The sequence below is a fragment of the Amblyraja radiata genome, chromosome 24 (genome assembly GCF_010909765.2).
Source record: "Amblyraja radiata isolate CabotCenter1 chromosome 24, sAmbRad1.1.pri, whole genome shotgun sequence".
NCBI classification, from domain to species: Eukaryota; Metazoa; Chordata; class Chondrichthyes; order Rajiformes; family Rajidae; genus Amblyraja; species Amblyraja radiata.
Window position 1 is genome coordinate 26697514 of NC_045979.1, and position 23927 is coordinate 26721440.

At 43.2% G+C, this 23927-nt stretch overlaps 1 protein-coding gene across 5 annotated transcripts in view; it reads left to right on the forward strand.

The window, feature by feature from the left end:
- Positions 1-4520: 4520 nt before the first annotated feature.
- Positions 4521-23927, forward strand: part of LOC116986913 (BTB/POZ domain-containing protein 10-like) — a 47840-nt gene continuing 28433 nt past the window's right edge. Inside the window, exons 1-3 of one of the 5 annotated variants that reach the window (XM_033042706.1) lie at positions 4541-4647; positions 6097-6216; positions 19703-19817. In XM_033042706.1, coding sequence (XP_032898597.1) covers positions 19804-19817 — 14 coding nt within the window. In that variant the 5' untranslated portion in view covers positions 4541-4647; positions 6097-6216; positions 19703-19803. Of the gene's footprint in view, positions 4702-6096; positions 6217-19702; positions 19818-23927 lie in introns of all 5 variants that reach the window. The other 4 variants (XM_033042705.1, XM_033042703.1, XM_033042700.1 and 1 more) reach the window with 4 other exon arrangements.

Here is a 23927-nt window from a genome sequence, read left to right on the forward strand (position 1 = left end):
GAGAGAGAGAGAGGGGAAAGAGAGGAGGAGGGGAGAGATAGAGGGGGAGCGAGAGAGGAGGGGGGTTGAGAGGAGAGAGAGCGGAAGAGAGGGGGGGAGAGAGAGAGAGTCTCTGTGTCGAATTTGCCCAGGTGACCGGCATGGATCAGGCTGCGGCTCGGTGCATCCTGGAGGAAATCCCCTCGGGCTTGGTCTCTCGCAAATTTCTCACTCCCAACTCTCACCCAATGTTGGCAGCCCTGTTTACACTGAAAATAGACATAAAATGCCAGAGTAACACAGTGGGTCAGGTAGCATCTCTGGAGAGAAGGAATGGGTGACACGTGGGTCTGAAGAAGGGTCTCAACACAAAAGTCACCCATTCCTTCTCTCCAGAGATGCTGCCAGTCCCACTGAGTCCCACTGTCCCATTTTGAGTCTATCTTCGGCCTATTTACACTGTTTCCATTTTCCTTCATTTGCCCATATCCTTCCACTCCTGTCCATGTAGCACTGCAAGGGCTGGGCTATAACGATGGCCCCATAATCAGAAATGTATATAACAGTGGCTTCTCCTTCAGTGTCTTCCTGTCTTCAGTCAGGGGGTTCAAGGTGAGTGGAATGCGAGCGTGGCAAGATACTTAAACTGTGTTTTTCTGTTGTTAGGTGTTGTTGCTTAGGAGAACTAATGGTTGCAAAGATTAATCTTTGCATCATTCTTGGTTATGATTTCAAAGGCTAATGATAATAGAGAATGCAGGCAGAAGATTTCAGATTAAATGTGACCCCAGCATCAATGGGAAAGAATGTTATAATTAAGGGCAGTTAGTGCAAATCAAAAGGTCCGCTTTTTCATTGTCCTTGTTTCATTCCTTATCTGTCATCTTAGGTAACTTCTCATCCTTTACTATTCTGGAAATGGTGATTAATGCAAATCCTTTTATAATTGCCTCAAATTTTCAAGATAATGACTGCTAAATTATAGACAAATGTTTCCCATTCTCGAATTACTTCATTCATGGCAGTTTTTGGAACACTCGTGAATGAATATAACAATGGGAATGTTCTACTTGGGTTTTACAGCTCCAGTACTCATCTATCCTTCTCCGTTGTTGGTGTTGTATAGTATTTCTAAAGTACCTCTAAATATAGTAGAATTCTGAGCATTCTGAGCATTCTGTTCCAGAGGGAGAGAGAAAACCATTCAAGAAACTGTCACACAATAATAAGTATTCCCCCACACTGATTTGGTCATAATTGCCATCAGTGGCTGGGTGTTGGCTCCTTCTGCTGCTTAATGCCCATTCTGGAATCCCTTAATTCAGGGCAGTTTTGGGGACACCTATGAATTAATACAACAATAGGAATGTTACACTTGAGTTTTACAGCTCCAGTACTCCTCCATTGGTGGTGTTGTATAGTATTTTTAAAGTACTCTAAAGATGGGTTGCACTGAGCATTTTGTTCCAGGCAGTGAGTGAAAACCATTCAAGAAACTGTCACACAGTGGTAAGTATTCCCTCATACTGTTCTGGTTGTTATAGTCATAGAGTGATACAGAGTGGAAACGGGCCCTTCAGCCCAACTTGCCCACACCGGCCAACAAGTCCCAGCTATATCAGCCCCACCTGCCCACGTTTGGTCCATATCACTCCAAACCTGTCCTTTCCATGCACTTGCCTAAATGTTTCTTAAATGTTGGGATAGTCCTACCTCCTCTGGCAAAATGTTGGGATAGTCCTACCTCCTCTGGCAAGCTGTTCCCTACAGCCAGCACCTTTTGTGTGAAAAGGTTACCCCTCAGATTCCTATTAAACCTTTTCACCTTCACCTTAAACCTATGTCCTCTGGTCCTCGATTCACCTAATCTGGGCAAGAGACTCTGTGCATCTACCCGATCTATTCCTCTCATGAAGAATTGTCCTCAGTTGTTTCCTTCTACTGCTTAATGCCCCCATCCTTGTATAATCCTCTCCACCCTGGGGAAACTTCACCTACCCTCATCTCCAGTTGACCTTGCCCCCACCTTCACCCCCTGCTGCTCCCACCCTCACATCCTACCCTCAGTTCCTCCTGGCTCTCCACCTCACCCAAATGTTGACCACCTGTGCCACATCATCGATAGAGTTGTACAGCATGGAGACATGGCCTTCACCCAGAGCTGCCAACTCTCACGCATTGAGCGTGAGACTCACGCATTGAGCGTGAGACTCACGCATTTCGCCCAATTCTCACGCTCTCACGCTGAACACAGAATTTCTCAAGCTCTGTCGTGAGAAATTCTGTGATCATCGAGAATTTCAAAACTAATATCAACTGCATGGGCCACGGGTGTTGGAGAGCCGGGGCGGAGGGAGGGATGGAAGCAGAAGCAGCGGCGGGGGCAGATGCGGACGGGAGAGCTGGGGCTGGCGAGTATTTACCAGGCTGGCGAGTCGCTCGCTGCAGCTCCGGCCTTAGAGCAGCCTCAGTGCAAGCAGAAAAATGTTCCTGATGTTGGGGGAGTTGAGGACCAGGGGTCACACAGTTTAAGAATAAGGGGTAGGCCATTTAGGACTGTGATGAGGACAAACTTTCTTCACCTAGAGAGTTGTGAATCTGTGGAATTCTCTTCCACAGAAGGCAGTGGAGGCCAATTCACTGGATGTTTTCAAGAGAGAGTTACATTTATTTTTCTAATAAACTTCACTTGGATTTCAATCACTTCAAGGTAAAAGTAATTGGGAATGAGGAGCACTGGAACAAACATTTGCCCTCGGTACATATTAACTGTAATATAATAATGTATGCATGTTGGTAGGTGCAATCAAAACAAAGATCTTTTTATCATTGTTGTATTATGAATACCACAGAAAATATTATGTACTCTCAAGATCACATTAAATAGAATATTATTGCTTAAATATATAATTATTGGACTTTGCATTTCGGAAAAGTCCCAGCTGAGAGGAAGACAGCAAAATACTGAGAATATTGGGGGTGAAAATGACTTCAGGACAGTTTATTAGGAAAATGAAGGAATGGTAACAGAATACTTATACAGCCTAGTGTGTATAATTTTATGGATGAGAAATTGTGTTCAACCAATTGATGACTTCTTTGACAAAGTATGTTAGATAACAAGGAAGCCAATGGATGTGGCAAATTTTGTTATACAAAATTTAGTCTGTGAAGTGCCCCATAAAAGATTACCGCATTAGATAAGCACCTGAGGACTTGAACGTAATAGGTTAAGTCCAGGGGGTCAGATATGGGGCTTTATGTATGGTCCAGATATATTGTCAGTGCAGGGGGGCAAGGAGCAAGGCCAAGTGTGCATCCAGAGTCAAGGTCTGGAATAGTACTAGGTGTGCAGTCAAAGCTGGGACAATGATAGTGTTCAGCACTGGGAACCTAAGCAGGTAAGCAGCTATGATCAGGGTAGAATAGGGGGACAGGTGTAAGGCTGGACTCAGGGTCAGGAATGAGAGAAGGTATGCAACTGGAGTCAGGGTCAGGAGTAGTACCAGGTGTGCAGTGAGACCCAGGTTGGTCAACGTGGGCCAAGTACCTGTTGATCAGAGCCTGGGTCTACTGTAGAATGTAATTAGGAATGTAATTTAGCCTAACCTTATTCATGGCTAATCCAATTTAAAGCATAAATATTGCATTCAAGTGTAAGTTAAAAGACTTGCTACATAATGCACCAGATTACACAATTCCAAGCTGAAAAACGCAGAAGCTTCGTACCAATAGGAGGGGGGACACCCCTCTCCCACACCTGCCCCCCCCCCCCCCCTCGGTCGCTACATTCCCTCGGGCTTGGTCTCTCGCAATTCCTCACTCGCAACTCTCACCCAATGTTGGCAGCCCTGCTTCAGCCCTACTTGTCCATACTGCCCAAGAGGCCTATTTACATTGTTTGCATTTTCCTTCATTTGGCCTGCATCCTTCTCTTTCTTTCCTGTTCATGCAGCACTACTATGTAATCAGAAATATATATAACAGAAGCTTCATAAGTGTTTCACTGTCTGAAAGTCACCCATCCATCTCCTGTCAGCGTGTTCAAGGTGAGTGGAATGAGTGAGTGGCAAGACTGTGTTTTACTGTTATTTTTCTGGTTTTCCATCTCGCCCAACTGGTGATCAGGCAACGTTCAGACAAATCCGTTATTTGGGTCTTAATCAGTACTGTTCACACTGCCACCATAGTATAGCTCTTGTATCCTGATGTACCTCATGTACATGCTGGGTGTCATGCACCCAGCATGGACATGAGGTACAACGAAACTGCATTTCGTTGTCTCTGTACTGTACACTGACAATGACAATTAAAGTTGAATCTGAATCTGATACAAACTGAATCCTTCACTGAGAATTCTGCATCCATCCTGAGACCCTTGCTCCTCTCGGCCGCAGGCGGCGCTGTGGAGCGACTCCACCCGGCCACAAGCGGCGCTGTGTGACCCTTGCTCCTCCCGGCCGCCGGCGGCGCTGTGGAGCGGCTCCTCGCGGCCGATGGGGGCGCTAAAGGATGTCTCCTCCTCCCGGCCGCCGGCGGCGCTGTGGTTTTTTGTCGCCTCTGCTCGGTGCGGCAGCGGGCGGACGGGCGGGTTGACGGTGACGGTGACGGGTCGCTGGCTGCTCCAGACCAGCCCGAGGCGGAGCGACTGGGCTGCGGCAGTAAATGGTGAGTCATGCACCCGGCATGGACATGAGGTATATCAGCGATGGACTGGGGCAGGTGATGCAGGGCTGGTAGTGAGGGGGACGGAGAGAACGAGGAGGGGTGAGAAGGGCGGTGTGAATGAGGGGGGCGGGGGCGGAGGAGAGGTGGAGGGGGGGGAGGAATGGTGGGGAGGGGGAGAGGTGGAGGGGGGGAGGAATGGGGGGAGGAATGGTGGGGGAGGGATGGTGGGGGAGGGATGGTGGGGAGGGGGGGGGGGGGGGAGAGGTGGAGGGGGGGAGGAATGGTGGGGAAGGGGGGGAGGAATGGTGGGGGGGATGCGGTGGGGAGGGGGGCGGAGAGGTGAGGGGGGGGCGGAGAGGTGAGTGAGTGGGGGGGGGGCGGAGAGGTGGGGGTTAAGGGAGAGCTTGAGGAGGGGAGGGGGGAGTTGAGGAGGGCGAATAGGGTTTGAGGAGGAGGAAGGTGAATGGGTTTGAGGAAGGGAGAGAGAGGGGGTGGGGTTGAGGAAGTGAGAGGGGTGGGGTTGAGGAAGTGAGGGGGGAGGGGGGCATTGAGAGCGGTGCCAGGTCGGGACATGGGCTGATGTGTGCAGGTGTAGGGAGTGGTCAGGACCGGCGTAGTGGGAGGCGAGGGTGGAGAGGAGAGAGGGCCACATCTGCTGCAGAGGAATTGGAGCCCAGATTCGTGGGAGTTGCTGTACTGGGGATTGGGAAGGGATTGTGCCAAGTATTTAGGAGGAATGATTTGGTGATTAGAGTGGAGGAAAAAAGGCCTGTAACTAGTGATCCGGATGGGTGGTGGTACCCAGCTCTCACCTCCCGCTGTCACTCCAATGGTGACCAGTGACCCAGGCGGGGGAGAGGGGGAATTGGATGTCGCTGCAACAGAGACCCAGATTCAATCCTATTCTCGGATGGGTTTCTGAGATTAGGATTCTGAATCCCACATGGGTTTCCGCCAGGTGTTCCATTTCCCTCTCGCATCCCAAAGCTGTGGGTGCCCGGTGGGTTAATTGGCTACTGTAAATTACCCAAAGTGTGTAGGCGAGTGGTGGAATTTGGGGGGAGTTGATGAGAATGTGAGTAGAATGAAAACACGGCATTAGTGTGGGGTCACTGTAAGCGGGTTGTTGATGGTCAGGGTGGATTAGATAGATATTTCTAAGTTCACTCTATGATAACCATTGGTCTTACAAGGATCATCTGACTCCCCCGAGTTAAAGTTGAGAAAGTTCAGCTTCTTATTGATACTCAATCCGCTCCCCTCCACCATATCCTGATTACATCTAGATCAATCCATCCCCCAATCCTTTGCATTACCTTTAAAGTTCATCTCTTTCAATGATTGCCAATCTCTGTTTTTCCTCAGTACTTCTCAGTAGGTTTATCATTTTGCACTGCTTGTTGGCTAAACTGTGGGAGCTTTAAATGTCCATGTGCGTTGTGTCTGCAGGTGTTGCGTGAATGGGAGGTGTGAAAGGATGACTGAGGAGTCTTGGTTCAGTGACAGTGGCGGCAGTGAGAGAGAATCCTGGGCCAGGGAGGTCATTCGTCGCCAGTGCAGACACACCAGGTAAGCAGCTCGACGCAAGAAGCCAGCTGTACTCGTCCAGGGAAGATACCAATTGAAGTAAAATATGCACCGACCTTAGAGACTTTCACCCAACAACTTTGGCCATTGCAGCATTTCAGCCCCAACAGCTTGTGAACGATATATAACGGAATTCCGATGGCATACTAACCAATGGTAAATGCCTTTCTGTAAGTCTTAGACATGCAGCATGGAAACAGGCCCTTCAGCCCTTCGAGTCCTTGCCGACCTCCAAGCACCTATGTTTGCACTAATCCTATGCTAATCCATTTTATTCTCCCCATATCCCCAAATACTCCCCAGATTTCATCACTTACCTATATACTAAGACCAATTTACATGGCCAGTTAACCCACCAACATTCCATTGGGATGTGGAAAGAAACCGGAGCACCTGGAGGATATGCAGGGTGAAAGTGCAAACTCCACACAGACAGTATCAGTGGTCTGGTCCCAACCTGTTTGCTGGAGTTGAGGCAGCAGTACTATTAGCTATTGTTACTGTGTGGCTCCATTAATGATAACATTTTTAATTAAAAAATAAAACCACAAAGCTTTAATGCTATCAAGAAAGCTGTCTTCTCCATGCTGTTGTTTATTTTCCTGTGAGCATCCATTCTCTCATAACAATTCCCCTTCCCAGTCCAACAAAGATCTGATGGACGGACATTAATAAAAAAAATGCAAATACAGGAACTTTGAATATGAAACACAACAGTGTAGGAAGGAACTGCAGATACTGGTTTAAACTGAAGATAGACACAAAAAGCTGGAGTAACTCAGCGGAACAGACAGCATCTCTGGAGAAAAGGAATAGGTGATGTTTCAGGTCGAGAACCTCCTCCAGACATGCTCTCTATCTGGGAAACACAACAGTCAGGCAGCATCTGTGGAAAGAGAAACAGAATCAGTGTTTCAGATTTTAGACTCTTGTCTGATGCTGCCTGACCTGACTGTTTCCAGCATTTTCTGTTTTTACAAGTCTAGTAGATTGCTGAGTCATTATGTTTTCCTGCTGTTTCTGCCTGTATCCTGGTCGATGGATACTTTGCATTGCTCACTGAGGTTTTCTTTGTTCCAGAATCACCTGTTTGCATTATTCTTTTTAATATATTATGGTGCACCTGCAATTGATCACTTATCTAAGTGCAGAGTCTGACTTTGTGTTTCTGATTTCTGAGACTCACTTTTTTATTTCTGTAGTCTGCAAATCTTTCTCAGGAGGTTGTCATGAAGCTTGATCATGACAGCAGCAGCGTCAATTTGATTAGATTCTTGTATCCTGCTTGTTATACCTTTGCACTAAATGTTGTACCCTTTATCCTTCATCTTTACACGAAGGACGACTTGATTGTATTTATGTGCACTTTTTTGACAGGATAGCGAACAATGGCGTATCTCGGTACACGTGACAATACTAAACTAAACTAACTGAATTAAACTCATGGAAAAATGATATGGATTATTATGTTAAATTTATTGTATATTGTGTTCTTTTTTTTAACTTGAATGACTGTGGTAACTCAAATATTGTACCTTAATTGTTGCATGTGACAATAAATGTGAACTTGAACTTGATTATGTTATGGTAAATAAGATTCTGACGTTTGGCACAGGCATTGTCAGTCGAAGGGTCTGTTCTTGTGCTGTGTTTGGCTCCGCAATTAATTCCAGGACCCATGGACCTATCACATTTCCTGTGATGTAGAGCAAACCTCATCCCCTTGTATTTGAAGTACGATGTTGGTTTCCCAAGCTCCATCACTGTACTGACTTCAGCCCCTGTCCCATTTTCCCGAGTTACTCACAAACTCTCTCGAGTTTTCCCCTTGACTGTGCAGGTGACAACCTCTACCAGTAGATGGCGGAGCAAAGCACATTGCAAGGCAAGAGTCAAGTTACATGTACCAACAATGATATTCTTAGTTATAGCAGCATAACAAGCCTATGTACAGATATGCAGATATGGACCGTGAAAGATTCAATGAATTATATTTCAGTGTAGATTATTAATACAGTAAAACATCAGGGCTGCTGAGGCAGAGGGGTTCAATGTCACCAGTGATACCCCTTCACCAAGCGTGAATAGCAGTGGCTCAGCTAGAGGAACTGTTGCCTCACAGAACCCATGTTCTCTGTTTCCATCTGCGTGGAGTTTGAATGTCCTGCCTGTGACCTTGCGGGTTTCTTTCAGGTGCTCTGGTTTATTCCCATATCCCAAAAAGGTGTGGGTTGGTAGGTAAATTGGCCACTGTAAATTGTCCTGAGTGTGCAACGGTTGCAGAATCTGGGAGATTATACAGAACACAGTGCAGCACAGGAACAGGCCCTTCAGCCCACAATATCCATGCCGAACATGAAGCCAGGTTAAACTAATGTCATCTGCCTGCATGTGATACATATCCCTCCATTCGCTCAATATCAACGTGCCTGTCCAAAAGCCTTTGACACCCCCAATTCCTCACCTTCTGTGACTCCCCTCCTCTCTGGTGTACTGCTCTCCTTGCACCATCCATTCACGTTGGCTGTCCCATCTGTTCCCGATTGCCACCTCCTCCTGCCTTCTGGGACACTAACACTGCTCATTCCCCTTCCCCCCCTCCTCCTGCTGTACCCCTCATCTACCCCTGCACAGAGGGACACCAGGGGATGATGCGTGCAAAGCTGAGACCCAGGCATCCGATGGAGTGCTGGTGTCATGCACGCAGACAGACGGTATAGTTTAGAGATACAGAGTCCTTCGGCCCACTGAGTCCACGCCGACCAGCAATTCCCGCACACTAACAATATCCTACACACACTAGGGACAATTTACAATGTTACTGTAGCCAATTAACCTACAAACCTGTACATCTTTAGAGTGTGGGAGGAAACGGGAGCACCCGGAGAAAACCCACGCAGGTCTCGAGGAGAACGTACTAACTTGGTACAGACAACACTCGTAGTCAGGATGGAACCCGGGACTCTGGCACTGTTGGGCAGCAACTCTACCGCTGCGTCACTGTGCCGCCCTGTTATCTAGTTTAAATTATGGGTTCACTTTTTTGTGAGGTGCTTGGTTGCCAAGACATTTATTGGGCTCAGCAGCAAATCAGGTTTGTGAGCTGGGAGCCGCTCGGGGCTACTACCCAATCACCAGTCACTCATTATTGATGGCACTCTTGGGAGAATGAATCAGTGGGAAAATTAATGCGGAGGGGAAAGGAATTGTTCTATGAGTCAGCCGAGAATCAATTATCTGAATTGCATCCTCCTTTGCCATAAGGAAGTTTAAAATTAAGAAGGACCTTGCTCCCATATTGTTCTTGTATCTCTGCTTTGAATTGCAAAAAGCAAAACTGGTAGCACCACTTCTCTGGTATGGTGCAACACTTGGCAGATGAGTGTTAGGATCGATCTCTAGTTGGCATTGCCAAAATATTCCCAATATTCCCAGTGACCCTGGAAACTTTGCAGTTGGCCAGTGGCCCTGAAGTAGGAAGCTGCTGTCCTTCTGATATTGGGACCATTTGTTGAGTGTTTCATGAGCTTCAAACAGTTTAAAGCCATATTTTAGCTTCCCAGAGAGGTTTTGTATCCACTAGAAAGGGAATAGTAATCATTATTGCATTGCATGGGATTATTGGGATCGTGAGGATTATGGAAAATTGTCAATAGTAATGAGTTGGAGACACTACACTTGGTTGGAAGTTACTGGGATGGTGTAGAATTGGGAATTGTTGGAAACCATAATAAATTATGGGAAGATTTTCCAACCGCCATTGGGGATCACGGGAATTTCGGAATTCATATAAATTACTGAGTGTCACTCTGCCATTTTGTGCGGCTAGGAAATACTGGGAATATTTTGGTAATGCTTGGAATTTTTAAGAAATGCTATTAATTATCGAGAACGCCTGGTTTCTTTCATTCCAGGAAGTTTAAAACAGATTTTCCAAGAAACATGGTAAATTCTCTCTCCCATACAGTGTAAATCTGAAAATAATTGCTGCATTTTATTGCACTGAGCACAAAGAATACTGACTATAGTTTCCGGCAGTAAGTTAAGGTTTGCTGGGTGTATAACTACATACTGTTTGTTCATGCAGGAGAGAGTTAAATAGAAGCTGATTGAAACATGAGCTATTTCAAAATGGAAGGTGGAAAGTGTTAGTAAAGAACAGAGAAAGTAGGCCATTCAGTCCTCTATGTTTGCCCCATCGTGCAATAAGATCATTGCTGATTTGTCTGCTCAGCGTTACTTTCCTGGACAAACCCCATATCTCTTATTCCCTCCAGCAATCCTCTTGGGTAGAGAATTCAAAAGTTTCCTCCCCTTCATTCTCACAAAGATCCTCAGTAGCTGACGCATTTGAGACTCGCCCTTGGGTCCAAACACTCCAATGAGGGAGAACATCAACTCCACATCTACCCTGTCAAGTCCTGCAAAAAAATTAATTGGATAATCACGCATTGTTCTAAACTATGGAGTATAAACTGGTTCTAAACTATGGAGTGCTTAATCCATTCTTGTAAAACAAACCTGTCGTCCCACAAATCAATCTGACGGACCATCCCTGAATTCTCTGTATTGCAAGTGTGACATTCCTTAAGCAGTGAGACCAGAACTGCAGGTGCTCGTTTAAACCAAAGATAGACACAAAAAGGTGGAGTAACTCAGCGGGTCAGGCAGCATCTCTGGAGAAAAGGAAGAGGTGACGTTTCGGGTCTAGACCCTCTTCAGACTGAGAGTCATGGGAATAGGAAACGAGAGATATAGACGTGATATAGAACAAATGAATGAAAGATATGCAAAAAGTAACGATGATGAAGGAAAGTTGGAGACCACAATGGTCCATTGTTGGCTGTGGGCTAGGTGCTAACGGGTTATACAGACAGTGAAACTCAACAGGATGTCAGTAAAACTAGTACGACAACTGAGGCAGCTGACAACTCAGCAGTGTGAATATTGCTTTATTTAACTTCAAGTAACCCTTGCATCCCCTCTCTCTCCAACCCATCCCCACCTTAGTCCTGGTCCTTTCAGCCTCCTCATTTAAAGAGTACTCTGCCTTTCTACTAAAGTGAGTCGCGTCACATTTTTTACATTCCATCTGCCATGTCCTTGCCTATTTGCTTAACTCGTTGCTATCCCACTGCACCCACCTGGGCCCCTGGAACTGTGAAGTAGCATCTCCACTATTTGTGCCGCTTACATCCTACATAATGCTGGGTGACCATAAAGAATCAGTATTCAGCTGGGTACAGGTTGCTTGCAACATCTCTTAGTTACTGTTCAGCCGTCTAATGATGACATACTTGCACTGTAACTATTCAAAACACTAGTCAGCAAGTTGGCATCATATGCTATCCAGCCAAAGATATACCAGGAGGATTTTAGATCAGTTGTTCTAAAGAATATGTGGTTAACAATGTAAGGGTTCCTGGCTATGCAGCTGGTGAGTTATTTACTTCAGATTGTTGTTTTTCAATACTTAACTGTGGAAACATTCAGGTGAGTAAGACACTTAATGATGCATACGATCTAGTTTCTGCCCTACTGCAGGTTAAATGTGGTTGTTGGAAATGAATTATTCATTTTTGAAGCAGGTATATACAAGCAATATCTCTTCAAGTTGGTGCTTTTACATCTGTACTTTGATTTTTGTTTTTAAAGTACTCGATGTACTTCATGGACTTTTCCTTCATTAAACAACTGCATAAATCCTTTCCATTGGAAATTTCCACGAGAGGTTATCATTAGTGGTATAAAGGAATTCAAATAATTCTGGTATTATTCCATGTGAGGAATTATGATGAAGCCGGAAAGTTACAAGAGGCAGTTCATGCTTATAATAGATAAATCTCACGATGGTTGCAGTACCGTGTTCCAGATGAGGATTTTAAAGACCGAGAACCCAATGCACTGGAATTTTATCAAGGTAATCAGTCGGTTAAAAAGAATTAACAGTACATGTTGCCATCACATTTGTCCTTGTTGGTCGACCCAAAACACCTCAAATTTAATATTCCCATCTTTTGTTTTGCAACCTTTCATGCCTTAATCCTCAGCAAACTAATTTCCTCTAACTACACAATCGTTTGCGTCATCACCGTTACTAACCTTCCTGACTTTCATCCCCAGAAGCTAGACCTTTGGTTGTGTCACCCAGAGTTTCAAAATTCCTTTCCTATTCCATTACCAATCAACCTCACCTCTGTTAATGCCAACTTGTATTCCCGGCTAAGTACTTGACTGTTTACCATAATATGACTCTATTTACCGAAAGGGGCGACACAGTGGCACAGCGGAAGATTGGTGCCTTACAGCGTCAGAGACCCGGGTTCGATCCTGACTAGGGGTGCTTTCTGTACGGAGTTAGTACATTCTTCCTGTGAAATATTGATTAAGGTTGACGATTAACAGGGAACTCTATATAGATCGGAGCACAGGAGGATGAGGGGTGATCTTATAAAGGTGTACAAAATCATAATAGGAATAGATTGAGTAGACGCCCAGAGTAGGGAAATCGCGAACCAGAAAACATGGGTTTAAGGTGAGGGGAGGAGTGATTTAATAGGAATCTGAGGGGTAACCTTTTCACAGAAAGGGTGCTGGGTGTATGGAACGAGCTGCCAGAGGAGGCAGTTGAGGCAGGTACTATCGCATAGTTTAAGAAACATTTAGGCAGGTGCATGGATAGGACAAGTTTAAAGGGATATGAGCCAAACGCAGGCAAGTGGGATTAGTGTAGATGGGACTTGTTGGTCGGTATGGGCAAGTTGGGCCGAATGGCCTGTTTCCACGCTGTCTGACTCTAAATGGCTGCTGGCACTGCATAAGGAGGGAGAGGCTGTTGTTCTGTTTACAGGGATTGTTGTATTGCCTGTGATACATACTAAGACAATATGGACAGAGCCTGTTTAGCAAGTTTGCTTCTCTGTACGTTCCTCATGCTCTTATACTTCTGAACCTAGTGGGGATATAGTCACCGTATATATATATATATATATATATATATATATATATAGCTCATCTAGCTATAATCCTCAAATTATTATTAATTATTTTGCTATAAAATCTTCCTATTGTGTCATTGGTGATTTACAGTTGCCTGTCAGAGTTAGAATTGTTGACAGCAGTACACTTAGTTTCATTTTTGTATCCTAGCCAAGAGGGTGGAGCCTTTCTTAAATCTTCATTTAAAAATAAGAGCCTTGATTATTGGCAGATCTCTCCCCTCTTCAGAAGGATTGGGTACTCAAACCATATTCCAGAGACTGGAGTGTACAGTCACTTCAATGAAGAAGCAAGGGAGTCGTTATCAAAAGTGAAGTTTTAAACCTAGAAAAAAGACAGTGCTGGAGTAACTCAGTGGGTCAGGAATCATTGCCAGAGAACATGGACAGGTGATGTTTCCGGTCAGGACCTGGCAGCTAATAGGTGGATGTAGTGGAGGGTTTTTTTAATAGGTAGATAGATGGATGGTGGACAAAGACCAGAGATGAAAAGACACAAGTTGTGAGACAAAAGGATTGAACAGTTGCCAACTGTGAAGCTAGAGGAATGAATGTACATGGGGGAGGGGAGGGAGGGGACGAGAGAGAGAGAGAGAGAAATAGTGCGAATCCAGGAGACGCACAGGGGAGAGAGGGGTTGGGCGAAGGGATAGAGTTGATGGGGGAAGATGGGAAGGGTTTCATGGTTACCTGAAATTTTAGAATACAATGTTCAATTCTTTAAGCTGGACCATATTTCCACCTTTAATGGATGTTAAAGATTCCAGGGATTTTTTTTAGAAAAACGAGAATTCTCCCAACTGCCTGGTGAATAATGGTTCCCCACATGACAGGTCATTTGTACTTTTACCCTTCATGAGACCCAACTGTGTCCAGATTGACTTTAGTGTTGTTTACATCACAACTGTAACTACTAAAAATGGTTCTCCAAATCCAAACTTATGAGCCTGTACACTAATACATTAACTTTCCTTTTGAAATTTATTCCTCTAGTCGCCACTAAATCTCCCATTGAAAACCAAGAAACTTTCTCTTCAACGCCCATCCTGCTAATTTGTTTTTGGGAAGCACTAACCTCTGTGACCTATCTAACTCAGCAAAACCAGTCCTTCTGGAATATTAGCTGTCCATTTAGAACTCAAAACTCATTCTGCCAAGTTAAACTAATCTAGCTGAACATGATCCATGTCCTTCCATTCCCTGCATACCACTGTGCCAATGCAAAAGCCTCTTAAATGCCACTATCATATCTGCCTTTATCACCATTCCTGGCAGTGCGTTCCAGGCACTCCCTGTGTAAAAAGAAAACTTGCCCCGCACATCATCTTTGCACCTTAAACCTCTCATCTTAAAGCAATGTACTCTAGTCTTTGACATATCCACAAGGGAAAATGGTTGTCCCTATCTACCTTATCTATGCCTTTCATAATTTTACAACCTTCTATCACGTCTTCTCTCAGCCTCTGACACTCCAGAGAAAATAATCCAAGTATATTCAACCTCTCCTTATAGCTAATACCTTCTAATCCAGACAACCTTTTTTTGCACCCTCTCCAAAGTCTCCACATCTTTCCTGTTCAGGATGGATTTGTGTATGAAATGGAAGCACATTTGCCCAGAACATTAACTTCCCCATTGAAGCCCAATGACTGGTATATTGCTCCAGAATTGCTGGTCAATGGAATACTCACGACTGATTGAAAGGAGATTGCACTTGTGTAGATATCCTCAGATGAAGGCAGTTCCATCAGCTGTGGAAGGGGTTTACTTTAGTTTAGAGATACAGCGCGGAACATACAAACTGCGTACCGACAGCACCCGTAGTCAGAATCGAACCTGGGTCTCTGGCTTTGTAAGGCAGTAACTCTACCACTGCGCACTGCAGAAAAACAGCTTAAAAGGATGGAGATAGGGGAGGGAAGAGGTAAAGATCAGATCAACTTTGACCCATTAAGATGCTGGGGCATCTTATATTTTATCCATGCAGCTAGCAGCCAAAACGTAGTTCCTGACACTGGCTCAAACAAGATCAAACCAGAAAAAGCGTTTGATCAAGTAGAATGGGATTATATGATTAAAGTATTGCAAAAATTCCAATTGGGCGAGAACTTCATTGCATGGATAAAACTATTATATAACAAACCTACGGCTAGAATACTAACTAATAATATATTATCCTCGAAATTTGAACTATCAAGGGGCAATAGACAAGGTTGTTCATTATCTCCGCTGTTATTTGCTTTGGTAATTGAACCCCTTGCTGAAAAAATAAGAACACACCTGGATATTTACGGTTATAATACAAAATATTCAAATAACAAAATATCCCTATATGCCGATGATGTACTACTGTACATCACAAAACCACAAATTAGTATACCGAATATATTAAATTTAATTGAGGACTTTGGATCCTTCTCAGGATATAGAATAAATTGGAACAAAAGTGAAATTATGTCGATAAAACCAAAAGACTCAACACACCTCAGGAAATTCCCCTTTAAAATAGCTACAGAAAAATTTAAATATTTGGGAATTGAAATTACTAGAAATTACCAGGATATGTTTAAAGCCAATTATAATCCCTTACTTAAGAAATTAAATAATTTGATTAAATTCTGGAAAACACTTCCGATGTCCTTAATAGGCAGAATAAACGCTATAAAAATGATTTTCTTACCACAAATTCTATACCTATTTCAATCAATACCTATATATCTCCCAAAAAAGTTTTTCAAAAAATTGGACTCAGACATTACAAATTTTATATGGGATTATAAATCCCATAGAATACAAAGAACACACCTTAATAAACGAAAAGAGTTGGGGGGTCTAGCGCTCCCTAACTTTATGTATTATAATTGGGCAGTAAATATTAAAAATATGATTCACCTGCTGGACAACTCTGCCCAGCAGGCGGACTGGATTGTAATGGAAAAAGGGGACTGCTCCCCGAGTAATATAGGAGCGATTATCCTCTCACCAATAAATTTGAATAATAAAAATTATAATAAAAACCCAATTATACATAGCACAATTAGAACATGGAAACAAATAAAACAGAATCTAAAATTAAGAAACCTATCTCTCTCAATACCAATAGTCAATAACCCATCATTTAAACCATCAATCATAGACAAATCATTTATACAATGGGAAAGAATGGGAATCAAAACGCTCGAAGATCTGTATGAATTGGGAAAATTACTATCATTTCAACAACTACAACTGAAATATAATTTGAAAAATAACCAATATTTTAAATATCTTCAAATTCGTGATTATCTGAAAAAACACACAAAAGACTATCATAATATGCCTTCCGACTTACTGGATGAAGCAATGAAGACAAAGGCGGAATCAGCTAATCTAATATCGTACTTATATAATATCATTTTAAACATAGAAATACCCACAACAGATGGAATTAGAAGAGACTGGGAACAAGAATTAGCTATAAAAATTTCAAAAGAGAGCTGGGATAATCATTTACTACAGGTGCATAAATGTTCGATCAACGTACGACATACGCTTATCCAATTCAAAACATTACATAGACTATATTATTCAAAAACTAAATTAAATAAAATCTTTCCTAATGTTTCACCAATCTGTGATAAATGTCTGTGTCAAGAAGCTACCATAGCGCATTCTTTTGTTTTTTGTACAAAAATCCAAAAATTCTGGTATGGAATATTTGATATTTTTTCAAAATTAATTAAAATAAAACTGGTACCAAAACCAGAATGGATAATTTTTGGAATATCGGAAGGTATCCCTGAATTAAACGTGTATCAGAAGAATTTATTCAATTACGGGCTAATAATGGGGAAAAAGCTCATACTTAAATTTTGGAAAAATGCGCCCACACCAACAATAAAAATGTGGACATCAAATATGTTTGAAACATTACATCTGGAAGAGATGAGATTCCTCTTAGCAGGTAAAGCAGACCAATTCCAAAAGACGTGGTCTACGTTTATGGACCTATTACAAGCATGAGGTGCAATAGTAATTTAAAAAATAAATAAATAAATATATGGTATCAGGACCTGGCAATGGGAGGTAAAACAACAAAAACAGACTTGGTTGGTAGTCCCCTTTCTGCGGAGTTTAATGTTATAATAGAGCGATTGTCCCTACTTTCTTTTTCTTTCTTTTCTAGGGTCTACTTTCTTACTTTACTTCCTTCTCTAACTTCTTTTCTAAGGGGCTTTCTTTTCCCAACACTCTCTTGCACTTCACGACTCTTGCGCACTTTCTTTACTTTCTTTACTTTCCTTACTTTTTCTTAAAGCTCAAAAAAATGAAGTGGTACAAAAAATGTATTAAGATATATGTGTTGTGTATTATTGTAATTTACCGTACTTCTAATAAATAAAAAAATAAAAAAATAAAATTAAAAAAAAAGAAAGTATAGACAAAACTTTAATTTTCAAAAATTATCCTGAAATATATTTAAATACACTTGCATTAATTTAAAAAAGTAAATTAAATCGAGCAATTAAAAAAACCATAGAAATTAACTGAAAATAATCCCCCATTGATTGATGCTGCTCCTCTACTAGGACAGGCTGTTCAAGCAGATTCACTACTTAAATGTGGAGGAATTGCCGTTAACTTCTGTGGCTGGAAATTGGAGGATGTTTACCCTTGCTCATACATTAGTGCTATTATGGAAATCCTGACGATTTCTCGCAGAACCAGCAATTCCCTGCAAAATCGAGGCCATTAAAGCTTCCTTCAAAGTGTGTCCTTCTGATCCATATAGAGTTCCCTGTCGATCTTCAACCTGAATCAGTATTTCTGGTCAATGATTCAATGATACTTTGTTGTCATGTACCTAGGTTGGGGGAAATTATTTGTTTTTGCATGCAACGGACAATGCGCACAAAGAGACGCCACATTACCAGCGCTGACAAAGTTACCAAATTTTTCATTAATCATGTTAAACCCTTTTCGTTCTCCACCCGCTCCCATCTCTTTGTTCTTGGTAACCCCCCCCTCGCCAGGTCCCTCTTTATTCTCGGTGGCGCGGCCAGACCGCCTCTCTACGGCCAGCCGCCGGCTCCGGTCTTGCATGGCTCTGTGGTACTCTCTGGTAGTTTCCCTTCTGTGCCACCATGCTGTTCACAAGGAGGTTCTAGGTTGAAATGTTTAACACACTTTAATATACCACGTGAATCATTGATCTTTCCCCTTCTAAAATAATTAGGATCAGTAGTCGTCTTGTATAAATCCATCTTGATTACCTTTAACCATCACAGTATTGCCTGGCAAGATGATAATCAAATTATTGACCAGTCGATCTTTATATATTATTCTACAGAAATTGCAGGTGTGCACTGACAAAAACTTCCTGTGCCCCAAAGTTTTGTGAAGCAAAAGTTTTGAGAAATTGAGCTAAGGGTAAAAGTGGCGCTCCAAAATTGTATTCACACCATACAGTTCAGATTTAGTTTAGTTTAGAGATACAGGTCCTCTGACCCACTGAGTTTGCGCCGACCAGCGATCCCCGTACACCAGCACTATCCTACGCGCTAGGGACAATTTACAATTTTTACAGAAGCCAAATTATTGAATTTCCTTTTTGAATTGAATTTCCTTTATTGTCATTCAGACCTTTTGGTCTGAACGAAATTTCGTGCCTGCAGTCTTACATACAATAATACAATAATAAACAACAGTAAACACAAATTAACATCCACCACAGTGAGTCTACCAAGCACCTCCTCACTGATGGAGGCAAAAATCTTAGGGCTGCAGTCTCTTCCCTCCTCTTCTCCCTCTGCAGTCTTGCATTCCAATTATCCTTCAAAGCTGTACATCTTTGGAGTGCGGCAGGAAACCGGAGCACCCAGGAATACTCATGCAGTCACGGGGAGAACGTACAAACTCTGTAGAGGCAGCACCCGTAGTCAGGATCGAACTCTGGTCTCTGGCGCGGTAAGGCATCACATATGCCACAGTGCCTCCAATTCAAACTGGGCTGCAGTTTCAGAGCCCCGGCCACAGGGGGCTAGTTCAACCTGCCCATAGGCTGCGGAAGTCCCGATGAGATTGACATTGGCCGCCTCACCCGGTCTGGGACCCACATTTTCGGGGGGATTTCCTGGGGGGAATTTTAAGTGTGCTCTTGTAATTTTGTCCGGTTTAAGGGAGGTGCCGGATCACTAGTTGCCGGAAAATCAGTGGTGGACCTGTATTTGAACCTTGAACAATATGAAGGTTGTTAGAAATCCATTAAAAATGTTATCACTAGAATTTACCCACTGCTATTACTGTAATAACTTTACATCAAAATTTAACTGAACGATCATGGCCCAATGAAGGCGACTGGACAGTGAACGTCTGAGTCTAGCAACTGTGCATGAAAAATGTTTAATTGGACATGGAGGTTTGGGATGCCCTGCAAGAAACATGAAGTATGCTTTAGAAATACAAATCTTGCATTTCAATTTGTTTTCTAGGCTGCTGCTGGAGAGATAATCAACATCTTGCAGTTTGCCTTCCCTATGTTGTTTGAGAAGTCATTGAAGTTTTCGGTACAGAGGCAACTCCTTTTGAGAGAATGAAGCAAGCAAAGTGAGCAAAAAGTTTTGTACGGTTTGTGGATTTGCACATGGTGCATGGACTGCATGCACAATGGCTATGAGTTGCGCATGTCAACTGCTGCATGAAGGGTTGAACTTGAGAGATTTTTACTGATATGACCACCAGGTTGGTAAATAAAGAGCAAGAGCGGATGTGGTATATCTCAACAATCCACGCACTGTATGAAAGATTGTTAGATAAACATGGGATTAGAGGCAAATTGCAGGCATTGGGGATCTTGTTGAAGGACAAGGAATGGTAGGAATCGATATTTTTTTTCGGACTGGCAGTCTTGCGAGTGGCATACTAGAGGAATTGATATTGAGACTAAAGCGCTTCATGTAAATGTACATGAATCTGAGAGGTTTACGTTGTATTTTCGTCTGCAGTTTCTGCAACAAAACTAAGCGGGAAAGTGATCTGTAAGGAGAGAATAAGTCGGCAGAAGGATATACAGTGCCCGCCATAATGTTTGGGACAAAGACCCATCATTTGCCTCTGTACTCCACAATTTGAGATTTGTAACACGTCAATCTCTGACATTTCTGTCGACTCCGATGTGATCCCTCCATTAGTATATCTTCTCATCTACACCCCTTTTCGTCATTCCTCTGCAACTCCTTGGTTCACTCATCCCTTCCCACCCAAACCACCCCCTCCCCAGGTACTTTCCCCAGCAACCCTAGGTGGAACATCTGTCTCTATACCTCTATACCTCCTCCTTCATCCAGGGACCTCATCAATCCTTCCAGGTGATCCATGGGCTCCTGCCCATGCTCTGTCCTGTCCCTTATCTCTCCCAGCTTTTTTTCCCACACCTTCAGAATCAGTCTGAAGAAGGGTTCCGTCCTAAAACATCGCCTATTTGTGTTCACCAGGGATGCTGCTGCTGACCAACGGAGTTACTCCAGCCTTTTGAGTCTATAGTCTAAACCAGCATCTGCAGTTTCTTGTTATTAGAGTTTGTGTGGCCATGATTGATTCGATGATGAAAGGGTTATACTCTAGAGAATATATGAGGAAACCAAGCCTATACTTGCTGGATGAGAGGTGATCTTTAAAGCACAAATGGCTGATCTCCTAAAACTGGGAATTGTCTATTTGCTTAAACCAAGGATTGTTGGCATGTCTAATGTGGCCCCATGCATTCCAATGGTGTTGCCAGCAATTACTTAATGAAGGTAATGAAAGTGCAAATGAAGGTCTGCTTTTTTGGAATTAATATTTTTGAGTTATGTGTTGAATGTAACAGAGGTAGAGTTGCTGCCTTGCAGCACCAGTAACCCGGGCTTGATCCTGTCTACAGATGCTGTCTGTTCGGAGTTTGTACGTTCTCCCTATGACCGCGTGTGTTTTCTCCGGCTGCTCCAGTTTCCTCCCACACTCCACAGGTTTTATCGGCTAATTATCTTTGGTATAATTGTCCCTAATGTGCAGGATCGTGTTAGTGTATGGGGTGATCGCTGGTCATGTTAGTGTATGGGATGATCGCTGGTCATGTTAGTGTATGGGGTGATCGCCGGTCGTGTTAGTGTATGGGGTGATCGCTGGCCGGTGGGCCATAGGACCTGTTTCTGCGCTGTATCTCTTAAGTCTAAAGAATGCGTCTGTCAATGAATTTATTATTTTTAATGTTTTTCAACTGTTTCAAAATGTCTGTTTGGTGACATTTGAAACAGTCGAGTCTGTGACAGAATGAACTGTGGGAATGCCATCAGGTCAGGACCTTTGGTTCACCATCTGAGGCTTGCCTCATGTGACAGCAGCAAACCTGGCAACATGCAACCTGCACTGTAGGCTATCACGAGAGAGGCAAATCTAAGTCAGGTCGAGCCCATGAGCACTATCGCAGTGTGTGGAATGGTGCGAGTTACTCGTGCCTTGTGATCTTGGAGGCCATGTTGGTGCTTATCCAGTTAGCTCCAAGTGTTGCTTCTTCCCTCCCAGTCATATGATTATGTAATCTGGAGTAGGGCACTCTCTATAGAAATAACATGTCCAACATTTCTCATGTCTAAAGAAGTCCTGCCTTGAAACGTCATTGATTCAGGTCCTCTGCAGGTGCTGCTTGACCTACTGGCTTACTCCAGGACTTTGTATCTTTTTTACTTGTACTGTATTCTGGTATAGCATTTCTAATTTCACACATGTTATAAAATAGTTAATTTCTCCAGAAAGAAAGCAGCTGTTATTTGCATACCTCCACTTGTGGCGTCAATGCCCCCAAAGTGTTTTACAATGAGGGATGGTGAGTCACTGCTGTGATGTGGCAGCTAAAATGTGCACAGAAAGCGCCACAGGCCATACCATTTGTTTTTAATAAAGCTGGTTGAAGAATAAATATTAACCTATGCGGCACAATAGAGCAGTGGTGGAGCTACTGCTGCTGCACAACGCCAGAGACCCGGGATCAATCCCAACTACCAGTGCTGTCAGTGCAGAGGAAGGAACTGCAAATTTTGGTTTATACCAAAGATGGACACAAAATGCTGGAGTAATTCTGCGGATCAGGCAGCAACTCTGGAGAATAATGATGGACGATGCTTCTGCAACTGTCACATGAGGCAGAGTGGTCTTCATCTAAGAAGGGTTCCGACCTGAAACTTCACCCATCCTTTTCCTCCAGAGATACTGCCCTGACCCGCTAAGGTACTCCGGGAGCACATTGTGTCTATCTGTCTGTGCGGAGTTTGCACTTTCTCCCCGTGACCGTGTGGTTTCCTCCCACATTCCAAAGACATACAAGTTTGTAGGCTGATTGGCTTCTGTAAATTCTGTAAACTAGTGTACAGTGAACATAAGGTCCTCAGTGTTAGCAGTAGAATTAGGCCATTCGTCTACATAATCAAGTACATTCAATCATGGCTGACCTATCTCTCCTGCCTTTTCCCCATAAACCTCTGACACCTGTACTAATCAAGAATCTATCAATCTCCACCTTAAAAATATCCACTGACTTGCACTCCACAGCCTTCTGTGGTAAAGAATTCCACAGATCCACCACCCTCTGACTAAATAAATTTCTCCATCTCCTTCCTAAAAGAAAATCGTTTAATTCTGAGGTGATGACCTCTAGTCCTAGACTCTCCCACTAGTGGAAACATCTTCTCCACATCCACTCCTTCCAAGCCTTTCACTATTCTGTATGTTTCAATGACATCCCCCCCTCATTCTTCTAACTCCAGCGAGTACAGGCCCAGTGCTGATAAACACCAGTCATAGGTTAACCTACTTATTCCTGGGATCATTCTTGTAAACCTCCTCTGGACCCTCTTCAGAGGAAGTTTTGATGGACCAAAGGGCCTGTTTCCACGCTGGATCTTTAAAAACTAAAACTGTACGAACAGTGTAGATGTTTCAGAAAGCCCTGCTTGAAATTTGTTTTCAGGCTTCGCCAACTCACTGGAAGTGCAAACTAAAGGGAAAGCTTTAAAGGCTCAGCTGTAATTTCAGCATCCTGATGACTCGACACCTTGGTTACACCTGAAAATAGAACCGCTGCTTCTATGGGTTGAGGGGTGGTGAATGGATCAGTGAGAGCGTAATAGATACAGTGCCCTCCATAATGTTTGGGACAAAGACCCATCATTTATTTATTTGCCTCTGTACTCCACAATTTGAGATTTGTAATAGAAAAAATCACGTGGTTAAAGTGCACATTGTCAGATTTTAATAAAGGCCATTTTTATACATTTTGGTTTCACCATGTAGAAATTACAGCAGTGTTTATACATAGCCCCCCCCATTTCAGGGCACCATAATGTTTGGGACACAGCAATGTCATGTAAATGAAAGTATTCATGTTTAGCATTTTGTTGCATATCCTTTGCATGCAATGACTGCTTTTCTGAGTCTGCGATTCATGAACATCACCAGTTGCTGGGTGTCTTCTCTGGTGATGCTCTGCCAGGGATGCATTGCAGCCATCTTTAGCTTATGCATGTTTTGGGGGTTAGTCCTCTTCCGTTTTCTCTTCTGCATATAAAAGGCATGCTCAATTGGGTTCAGATTGGGTGATTGACTTGGCCACTCAAGAATTAATCATTTTTTAGCTTTGAAAAAATCCTTTGTTGCTTTAGCAGTGTGTTTGGGATCATTGTC